Here is a 12002-nt window from a genome sequence, read left to right on the forward strand (position 1 = left end):
CGCAACTCCTCTGATACCACACAACAGAATTTTATGAAACCTTTTTAGATAATAAGGACATACTATGTAGATGTGCATATCGACAGGAAATTACGGTTCAATTTTTTTTCTAGGAGTTACACCCCTTTGAACTTATTTGCTTCAATGTACTACTGCAACAGTTTGTCATCACAACTCCTCTGAAACCACACAACAGAATTTCATGAAACTTTGTAGATAATAAGGTCATACTATGTAGATGTGCATATCGACAGGAAATTATGATTCAATATTTTTTCTAGGAGTTACGCCCCTTTGAACTTATTTGCTTCAATGTCTTCTGCAACAGTTTTTCAACGCAACTCCTCTGAAACCACACAACATAATTGCATGAAACTTTGTAGATAATAAGGTCATACTAAGTAGATGTGCATATCGACAGGAAATTATGATTCAATATTTTTTCTAGGAGTTACGCCCCTTTGAACTTATTTGCTTCAATGTCTTCTGCAACAGTTTTTCATCGCAACTCCTCTGAAACCACACAACATAATTTCATGAAACTTTGTAGATAATAAGGACATACTATGTAGATGTGTATATTGACAGGAAATTATGTTCAATTTTTTTTTCTTACACATATTTTATTTCTCCAATGACAATGTGAGGACGTGGGGTATGTGAGCGAGCTCACTAAGGTTCTTTAATTATTATTATATTAACACTACATACATTTCAGGTGAGAGCCAGTATTATCTTCTGTCCCCATGATGGTAGCAACTCTACTATATATCTAATTATATCTTCCTTATATAAAAACACACATAATACTCAGTATGTAATTTACTTAAAAACTTACTTTATATTTACAATTCATTTTAATTGTAGGTCAGATTCGGATAAAGAAAAGATTAGATTACGAAAGCTTGAATAACAAATTTCTAGAATTAGGAGTGATTGCCATTGGTACCCAAGCTCAAGCTACAGCCTCAGTAACAATACAAGTTACAGATATCAATGATAATGCACCACAGTTTCTGACCAGTGTAAGTAACTTATCAATACTCATCCTCAGACTGATACCTCTGTGACTATACAAGTTACTGATATCAATGATAATGTTCCACAGTTTCTGGCTAGTGTAAGTAACTTATCAAAACTCAACCTCAGACTGAAACCTCAGTGACTATACAAGTTACAGATATCAAAGATAATGCTCCACAGTTTCTGGCTTGTGTAAGTAACTTATCAATACTCATCCTCAGACTGAAACCTCAGTGACTATACACGCTACAGATAGACAACTGTCTATATCATATGTCAATTTCTATATTGTTGAATACAAAAATAACAACGCTAGCAACCTTGTATCTCTCTTGTCTACCCTAGAAGGCAAGATAATTTTTGTTTTTATTGTGTTGTTGGAATACTGTCTCCACATCATTTATCCCACATCTACTTTTATTCACCTTTTTTTTACATGTAGGTGGTTTGTGTGCTTCAGACCAGGATGTCAATTGCTCTTTAACAAATGTTCCTTTGTTAACAAGGACTGATATGAATAGAAGGAGATGTGTGGTAAACATGTGTGGTTTTCAAAAAATGACAGGTTTCTATCCAATTTGTCAAGCTTGGAATCATCTTGAGTCCTTCAGTTTGTCTGTTCCAGATGAATAGGAATATATGCTTCCAAAAAGGGTACTAACTGTTAATTTGAAAAAATGTTTTATTTCAGTAGACATTCTTGATACAAAAATTAAATGAAAGCTTCAACTTTTTATTTTTCTGAATTCAACAGGAGTATTCTTTCTCAGTGGATGAAGATAGAGTATATCCCACCCAGGTTGGTAACATTTATGCTTCAGACTTGGACAGTGGAAGTTATGCCAGTGTTCAGTACTCACTAACAGGTCAGGGAGCTGGTGATTTCTTGATGTTTACCAGTAGTAAACAAGAGGTTAGTATACAATGTAATTATTTGTAATCATTGTAATTCTTTGTAATCAGTGTAATTCTTTGTAATCATTGTAATTCTTTGTTATCATTGTAATTCTTTGTAATCATTGTGATGCCACATGTTTAAAAAAAGAACTTTTCACAGTCAAATAAAGCTAATATTGTATAAAACAAAAACAAATGTTATAGCATTTAGCTTTTTAATAACTTTCAAAAGCAGCTGTAACTTAACAAAATTGCTGCAGGTAAATACATATCAATATTGAAAGTATACTAAACTTTTTAGTCATAATAAAACCAATACAGAATTATTTTAAATAGGATTGATATCCCCATCGTTGTCAAATAAATACATACCATGACAGAATTATATAGTTTCTCCTTATTCAGGAACAGTCATAGTTACAGGTCAAATATATCAATAAGTGCATTCTATATGTAGGGCTTAGTCTTCATCAGACAAGGTACAAAACTGGACCATGAAACAATCCCAGTCTATAATCTACAAGTTGTTGCTACTGATAATTACCAAGCTGACTCTACAGCAGAGGTCAAACAGACCAACACAGCTGAGGTAAGCAATATGGAACTCATTCAGATAGAGGTTGAATATAAAACAACACAACTGAGGTAAGAGACGGGGGATTTACATACAGAAGAGGTCACTGACCAAAACAGACAAGGTAAGGGAGTGGGATTTATCATAGCAAACAAAGATTATTTTGAAATGTATTAGAGAATACATGACAGCAAAGGTCAAATACCCTCTCAGCCAAGATCATTAAGAAGAGGTTTCTGGGATTAATGATAGCAGGTCAGAGGTTGAACAGACTAAAACAGATATGATATGATGCAGCATCTGAAACCAGTTAAAATTATGATGAAAATAAAGCAGTAGAGTTAATTAAAGATACATGACAGTATAATTTTCTAATGGCCTAATACCAAATAACATTGAAAATTAAAATGTTGTGATCTTTTTTGTTTTATTTCCAGTTGACAATAACTGTACGAGATGTAAATGATAACACTCCAGTTTTCAGTGGTAACTACTCGTTCTTCACAGTAGAGAGTTACGAGGTGGGACGAGTCATTGGTATGGTGACAGCTACTGATGGAGACCGTGGTCTCTTTGGAGAAATTCTATACACTTTAGAAGCAATGGATGAACCAGATGGTAATAAAGAAATTATGTTTTTCTTTTTGTAAACTTTGAGATCAAATTTCAAGAATTTCATATCGGGATTGTGTCACTATCCATTTCAAAGCATTGGGCCCAAATCATTCATTAATAGTATTTCTCTTATTGTGATATGGAATGTTTATCTTGTTTTGAACAGGCTTTTCTTTATGTTTCTATTGATATTTCATTTATTTTGGATTATAAAAGTCTTGTGACTTTCCTAACCATTTTCACTATAAATGGTTGTCAACACTGGTCAAAATCCCAGAATTTATAGTATATATTGACATTTGATTATAAAAGATTATATTTTTATGCCTTTCCTGTGTTTTTAATTTAGCAGAGGCGTATGTTAATTGTTATGGAATGATTTGGTATTTGGCCTGAAACTTTATAATGATGAGATGTACTATGAGAGCACTTTTTAAATTTGCCAGGCAGTCACTTCCTTTTTGATTATACTTTGAATTATTATTGGAATTTTTCGTTACATATTATTCATCTTCTGTATCAAGGAATAATTTTATAGATGGTCTTGAATTTTTATAATGATGAGTTGTACAATGTAAGTGACTTTCATACCTGATGGGCACCAGTCTTATTTTGTTCAACAATACTTTAAACCCTCTGAGCATGGAATTGTTTGTTAATCTTTAATAGGGAGTGGGGTATACTTTGCACTATAGACGACTTTCGAATTTGTGCATTTTCCTGTAAATTTCATATGTCAAAATGCTAATATTACTACGTCACAATATGAACCTATTATTCGATGACGTTGTTTACGCCGATTGACCTGAGGTCAACTGGTGTAACTCATTCTTAAAACACAACTAGAGATTGGTGTATAAAGCAAGCAACTCCTACTTTTCATTGGTTTACATAATGTGTTTATAAAATGCTGTACCTGACATACTCATAAAGTTGAAGAATAGCAACTGATACATTGCTTAATGCAAAATTACTTTCATAAAAAATGTAATGATTAAAAAAATATTTTTAATTTAGATTTACAGAGATTTAGTGTACATCCTGACAATGGAGCCTTCAGCAGTAAAGCATCTTTAGAAGGTTTGTCCAGGAGAAGTCCTATACATTTCAAAATAGCAGCTCAAGACCAGGGTTCACCTCCTAGAATTGGGGTCACCTATGTTGAAGTAAACATCACCAGTGGACAGTTGGATGATGGATTACCCCACTGGACTCGTCCAGCACCAGGCACAATACTCCAAATACAGGAGGCACGTTTATTTATATGTTTAGATTACTATTACCTTATCAACTTTACCTGATTAAGAATTAATAAGACATGATATCTATATCTGTGGCCATATTAGCACCTGCATGCATGTCCACGGCAATTTCTTACAATATGACATATAGCCATTTAACTTGGTGTGCTGGTACATCTTTTTTTTTCTTTTTCTTTTTTTTAGTCCCCTACTAGTCCCCTACCGATGAAGTCGAAGGGGACTTTAGGTTTGCACTCCGTCTGTCTGTCTGTCTGTCCATCCATCAGTCTGGCAAATCAGTTTTCCACACTTTTTTTCTTCATGCTTGAAGATATTGATTTGATATTTGGTGTATTGTTTTATCATGACAAGTTACAGATCAATTTCGAATTTTGTTCCGGTCTGATGATTATGTGGAGAGTTATGGTCCTTGGACTTAAAAAATTCACTCAAATAATCAGTTTTCAACACTTTTTTTCGTCATGCATGAAAATATTGATTTGAAAATTGGTATATAGATTTATCATGACAAGTAACCCGAATAATTCAGTCCCTCCCCGTGATCGACTCTCCTACTCTCGAGGGCCTGAATTCTTTATACAATAAAAACACATCACCAATCCAGGATTTTGATTGGTGCTCTCTGTGAGAGAGAGCCAATCAGCTAATAGTTCAATGTTATCGAGATAGGTAAATACCGAGCTAATTCTGATTGATTATTTGACAATTTTTTATTGACAAGGCCTTCAGGCGTTAATGTAGCCATCGTAGAGCAGTGGAATATAACGGCTGAATTATTCAGGTTACATGACAAGTTACAGATCAAGTTCGAATTTTGTTCCGGTCTGGTGATTTTGTGCAGAGTTATGGTCCTTGGAATTACAAAATTCCCTTAAATAATCAGTTTTCAACACTTTTTTTTGTCATGCTTGAAGATATTGACTTGATATTTGTTATATAGTTTACACCATGACAAGTTATAGATCAAGTTAGAAATTTGTTCCAATACAATGAATTTTTAGCCGGATGGGGACTATGTATTGCCATGCAATACTCACAGAATGCTTGTCTTATATCAAAATATCATTTATTGCACTTACTTTGCTGTTTTGGCAAATCACTTGACCTACAGCAGTTGACTCTGTGAATAAGTCACTGAATTTCCTGGCACATCTTGAAGAGTCTGTGAACATGTGTTGTAAGAGGATGATTGATTGATCCAAACTCTTTATTATATTAACTTATAGAGCAAAATGTTTGAACAAGACGGACCTGGTAATAACAAAGTTTTTTTAAGTTTGATTTATCTCACTAATGAAACCCTTGGAAAGCACATTCTTCAAAATTTCTTTTATATTGCTCGAAGTTCTAACAAGGGCACACAATTATCAAAGAACCTCCCCTGGATACTGTTTGTTTTTCAATGAAACAACTTGAAGTAATTTCTATTATACCGTATCACTATGAAAGGCATTTTAAGCATAATGTATATGGTTAAAACAAAATTAAAATGTATGAGTTTACTTAAAGTCTGTAAATTGTAATATACTAATTATTACATGATATTATTACAGGGTCAAGACAATGGAACAGTTATTTACACATGTAAAGCTACTGCGGTCACTAATGGAGCATCCATTGATTACAGTTTTGTGTCCAGTTCTGACCCAGCCATAGCTTCATTGTTCTCCATGAACAGACAAATTTGTGAAATCAAACTGGAAAAAATTCCTGATCGAGAATTCAGAGAGATCTATGATGTGAGTTTTGTAAAGGTTCCAAATCAAGAAATCCCAAAAATATTTGATATACTGGTACATGAAACTTATCAGATTTTTTGGGGGTAAATCCAGCTTGCTTTCTACCTTTCCATTTGTATGAATACACCCCTGCCCTCTTAAATAATGGATATTCAGTTTGACCACCGTTATTTATTGGACTAAGGTAGAAGGGGATGGGTCACAGGGCTTTTTTTCAAGCTACAGGTTGTGCAAAATTTTCAGATTTTTTATAGATTATTCATGGAAAACACAATTGCGTGTGATAAAAAAAAACTAAACAATAGAATTTTATGATAAAATATGAGATGATAGCTGTTATAATGTTTATCTTTCAAAATATAAAAAGAAAAAATAGGGTCAAGAGATCATTTTCTTGCTTCAAAACAAAATAGGTAAATTTATAACACATCCAGTATAAAAGTTACATTATCTGAGTTATTTCCCTTATATGGCAAAGTTGAAAAAATTGAATGAAACAAAAAATATTCTGTTTTTGTAAAACACAGTTGCAAAAATATGATAAAACACATAATTTTCTTCATTCAGATGAAATATATATCAAATGAATGACATTCTTCTCTCAAAATTTGCACATTTCATAAAAGATATAGACCAATTTTTTTCTGCTATTTTACAATCTGAATCTTTTGACAGTTGATTATTGTGGCTGAAGATACACTGAATTCTACATTGAGGAGTTCACGTAAACTGACCATAAGATTAACAGATGTGGATGACGAGAGTCCATCCTTTAAAAATTGTCCTGATAGACAGGTAAGATAAAAAAAAAAAAAACATTTACAACATTATCCTGGTTTAAAATTTTCTATCTTTTATCAGAAAACCTTCAGCAGAAAATCATGTTTATTTCCTAGCATGTAGCCACATATTTTTGGATCACCATTGACATATACGTGTTGTATTTAAAATTGCTGAATTTTCAGTAAGCTTAGATAGTATTGAATGATATCTATTATGACCCAGCCACTATGATTAAAAAAAGATAAAAATATGAATTATTTTCATTTCAGACAAATTTGAATACAAAAACAATATGAGTTATCTGTATTTATCATTTAAGGCTTGAATATTTAATTATTTCAGTATGCTGATCCCCCACCAGAACCGGCCACAGTTGTGGAACAGTCACCGCCAGGGACATTGGTGTTTACAGCTAAGGCCTGTGACAAGGACAGTAACCCACTATTCAATGCCTTTAGATACAAGTTTGATGTAAATCCACCTAACTTCACCCACTGTAAGTTTGATAGAGATTTGTAAAGGAGGCTATGTAAACCCGCCTTACAATGCCTTTAGATACAAGGTTGATGTTAATCCACCTAACTTCACCCACTGTTAAGTTTGATAGAGATTTGTAAAGGGGGCTATGTAAATTCACTATTCAATGCCTTTAGATACAAGGTTGATGTTAATCCACCTAACTTCACCCACTGTAAGTTTGATAGAGATTTGTAAAGGAGGCTATGTAAACCCGCCATACAATGCCTTTAGATACAAGGTTGATGTTAATCCACCTAACTTCACCCACTGTAAGTTTGATAGAGATTTGTAAAGGGGGCTATGTAAACCCACTATTAAATGCCTTCAGATACAAGTTTGATGTAAATCCATCTAACTTCACCCTCTGTAAGTAAGATAGAATAGAAAAAGGGTATGGGGTATCCATCCATGACAAAACTTCAGAACATGCACAGTGCTTTTATTGCTGTTTTTTGTTTCAAAATCACAGGGAGGCCTTCAAAATGCAGCAAAAACCCTCACTTCATTGCAAGTTTATATGTTAAATAACTTGACAGGAAATAGCGTATGTATAAGGCAAATAATTTGGGTAGCCTTTGTAAGATGTATTGCAGTTTCATTGGTAAATGAGGCTTTGTCAATGTATTAAAGGAGTAATCAATTCATGATGAATGTTAATTAATTTTAAGGCTTGAACAGTGCATTTTTGTCTATATTCTTGAAGGATGCATATGTGAGTAAAGACTCTCTGGCATAAAAACACATAAAAGAAAATTTAGAAAACATGTTACACAAAATTAACCTTTCACCGTATATTTTATGATTAGACCTGTTCCCACATTCTTATATTCTTCCTACGACTGTTACTCACTGTACAGTTCCTTCATATATAAATAAGATGCAAATACTCTCAACTTTACCTCTTGTTTAAAAGAAAACAATAAAAGCTTGGGAATGATAAGGACCTGTTTTCACCCATTTCTTATCTATGGAAAAAGAGGATTTTATTTTACAATACTTTAAATCTAAAAATTAATATATATATTTATTATTGTGATTGTTGATCAAAGGACACAAATATGAGCTTGTTCTTGTACCACAGACCTTGGTCTTAATCTAGTGCAGCCGCAACATGTAAAAGTGTGACATAGGTATTGTGCCTACAGACAGGGGCAATAAACCACCCTACAAATTCTTCAGATACAAATTTAATATAACTTCATACATAATGATTTACTATGTATATGATGTAGGTCCTCTGCTTTCACCTTTGATGTACATTATTACTTAAAATCAGGGCCTGAAAAGGTCATCAGTTCAACTTTTAAAAAGAGAGTCGAAAGATACCAAAGGGATATTCAAACTCATAAGTTGAAAATAAGCTGACAATGCCATGGCAAAAAAAGAAAAAGACAAACAGACAAACAAAAGTACACAAAACACAACATAGAAAACTAAAGACTGAGCAACACACAACCCACCAAAAACTGGGGATGATCTCAGGTGGTCCGGTATGGTAAGCAGATCCTGCTCCACATGTATTAAAGTATTGTATTTAATCATTCATCTTACTTGGAAGGAAATGTATATATAGATTATATTTGATGTGTAAATTTCAGGTTATCGAGATCCATCTTTGTATTTCCATGTTGATGAGCTATCAGGTCAGGTGACCACATACAACAACACAATTGACCGGGAGAGGAATTGGCCAACGATAATTGATCATTTCATTCTCTGTATCAAAGCTGAGCCATATTACAATGGTCGTAGGAAGAGACAGATAGAGAATGTGAACTGGAACTATGTAAATACAGACCAGTATCTTTACTTGAGGGTCACAGTACTGGATATCAATGACCAGGCACCTTATTTCACCAATACAGATACCATAACAACAGGTAGGTCATATGACAGCCATAGAGGTTATTTGAGGGTCACAGTACTGGATATCAATTACCAGGCTCCTTACTTTGCCAATACATAAAAAAGAAAACTTATAAAACATGGTCTGAACTTAAGGAGAAAACTCTTTTGAAACATAGTTGGAGCTTAAAAAAATAAAACTCCTTTGAAATATGGTCTAAGCTTAAAAAAATAAAACTCCTTTCAAACATGGTCTGAGCATAAAAAAATTAAACTCCTTTGAAATATGGTCTGAGCTTAAAAAAGAAAACTATAATAATGATGAACTTATAAAAAAATATATTTCATACATGATTTTCAACACTGAGTTCCAATCTTAATTGACTAGGATTGCCAGTTTACCTTCCAAAGGTCTGTGATTATCTCCTGGCACTCCAGCCTCCTCCACCAATAAAAACTAGCCACCACGATATAACCAATAGTATTGAAAGTAACAATCAATTATAAGTATTTCAATCATTGAACATTGATTCAAATTTTACATTTCAGCTGTTTTGAAGTTTCCTACACAAGATGATGTAATACATTTAGAAGCCAAAGATCGTGATTCTGACCTGTACAACAAAATACGCTTCACAGTCACTTCAACAATATTCCCCAGCTTGGGACGAATGTTACCAATAGATGGAGCTTTCAGTGTTAATCCAGAGACAGGCATGATCAGAGTTGGAATGCCAGCTTATATTGCTTTCACTGATGGTCATTTCTTGTTGAATGTCAAAGCTGAGGATCAGTTAGATTCTACAAAAATGAATTCTACTCAAATTAAGGTATTTAGTGTGCCATTATTGTTTGGAATTATTTCAAAATATTTGAATACAAAAAAGATGTGGAATGATTGTCAATGAGATTATTATCCACCAAAGACAAAGGATAAGGATGTAAAACAACTACACCTAAACTACAGGTTTTATAATAGAAAACATCAGTATAGTAGGCTACAGAAGTATTTTTTGTATTAGGATGATCTTATTTTATATGAAACAGTTTGTAAATACTAATAAGGGGTCGAAGTTCCCTATTACTGTAGAAAATTCAAAAAAAAAAAAATCCAAAAAATCAAGATTTTCGTTCTTCTAATGAACTCAAAATCGTTAACTTTTTTATTTTCAGACTTTTTTATTTTCCCGCATTTGCGCAGACATCTCTTTATTTCTTCCGGTCTCGTTTGTCACGAGACTTGTAAAATACTGAAAGGAACATCATATTGTTTCCTGTAAATTTGTTGTTTTTGATGATTCTTTGATATAAAAATTGTTACAGGATAAACTGGAATCCGCTTGTATTACGCTACACGTCTATGAACAAAGTGTAGTAGTCAGCCGAGAAGCAGCTTAGTTACAGGATAGCGTTTCTTTGTTTACATTCAGAAATGACGTCACAACTAAAATCCCTAACAACAGGACCAACGTTGGAAACATTTCCGTATTTCCGTTTCTTTTTTAACAGATTTTAAATCATATTAATTAAACCTTCTCTAGAGTAAAAATCTAAACTGAACTCTATATAATGCAAAAATTGTGGGATGTGAATTCTTAAATCAGGACTTTCTAAAAAGTTTGGCTTTTATAAGTTGTACACATCTTGTTAAGACTATCAACTTTATATATATTACATGAAACCATTTTTTAAATTTTTTATAGATTGTATGATTTTTAACTCACCTGACCTGAAAGGTCAAGTGAGCTTTTCTCATCACTTTGCGTCCGTCGTCCGTCGTCCGTCGTCCGTAAACTTTTACAAAAATCTTCTCCTCTGAAACTACTGGGCCAAATTTGACCAAACTTGGCCACAATCATCATTGGGGTATCTAGTTTTAAAAATGTGTCCGGTGACCCGGCCAACCAACCAAGATGGCCGCCATGGCTAAAAATAGAACATAGGGGTAAAATGTAGATTTTGGCATATATCTCTGAAACCAAAGCATTTAGAGCAAATCTGACATGGGGTAAAATTGTTTATCAGGTCAAGATCTATCTGCCCTAAAATTTTCAGATGAATTGGACAACCCGTTGTTGGGTTGCTGCCCCTGAATTGGTAATTTTAAGGAAATTTTGCCTTTTTGGTTATTATCTTGAATATTATTATAGATAGAGATAAACTGTAAACAGCAATAATGTTCAGCAAAGTAAGATCTACAAATAAGTCAACATGACCAAAATGGTCAGTTGACCCCTTAAGGAGTTATTGCCCTTTATAGTCAATTTTTAACCATTTTTCGTAAATTTTTGTAATCTTTTACAAAAATCTTCTCCTCTGAAACTACTAAGACAAATTTAACCAAACTTGTCCACAATCATCATTAGGGTATCTAGTTTAAAAAATGTGTCCGATGACCCTGCTCGCGAACCAAGATGGCTGACATGGCTAAAAAATAGTACATAGGGTAAAATGCATTTTTTGGCTCATATCTCTGAAACCAAAGCATTAAGGGCAAATCTGATGAGAATAAAATTGTTCATTAGGTCAAGATCTATCTGCCCTGAAATTTTCAGACCAATCAGGCAACACGTTGTTGGGTTGCTGCCCCTGAATTGGTAATTTTAAGAAAATTTTGCAGCTTTTGGTTATTATCTTGAATATTATTATAGATAGAGATAAACTGTAAACAGCAATAATGTACAGCAAAGTTAGATCTACAATTAAGGCAACATGACCAAAATTGTCAATTGACCCCTTAAGGAG

General features: G+C 33.4%; 1 protein-coding gene across 1 annotated transcript in view; it reads left to right on the forward strand.

Moving 5' to 3' along the window:
- LOC127709630 (protocadherin Fat 4-like) overlaps positions 1-12002 on the forward strand; it is a 75117-nt gene that overhangs the window by 53696 nt on the left and 9419 nt on the right. Inside the window, exons 24-33 of the mRNA XM_052215235.1 lie at positions 868-1025; positions 1778-1936; positions 2378-2509; positions 2932-3112; positions 4127-4359; positions 5925-6110; positions 6786-6905; positions 7236-7389; positions 9011-9292; positions 9807-10087. Of these exons, the coding sequence (XP_052071195.1) occupies positions 868-1025; positions 1778-1936; positions 2378-2509; positions 2932-3112; positions 4127-4359; positions 5925-6110; positions 6786-6905; positions 7236-7389; positions 9011-9292; positions 9807-10087 (1886 nt within the window). The remainder of the gene's footprint in view (positions 1-867; positions 1026-1777; positions 1937-2377; positions 2510-2931; positions 3113-4126; positions 4360-5924; positions 6111-6785; positions 6906-7235; positions 7390-9010; positions 9293-9806; positions 10088-12002) is intronic.

The sequence above is a fragment of the Mytilus californianus genome, unplaced genomic scaffold (assembly GCF_021869535.1).
Source record: "Mytilus californianus isolate M0D057914Y unplaced genomic scaffold, xbMytCali1.0.p SCAF_7, whole genome shotgun sequence".
Lineage (NCBI taxonomy): Eukaryota > Metazoa > Mollusca > Bivalvia > Mytilida > Mytilidae > Mytilus > Mytilus californianus.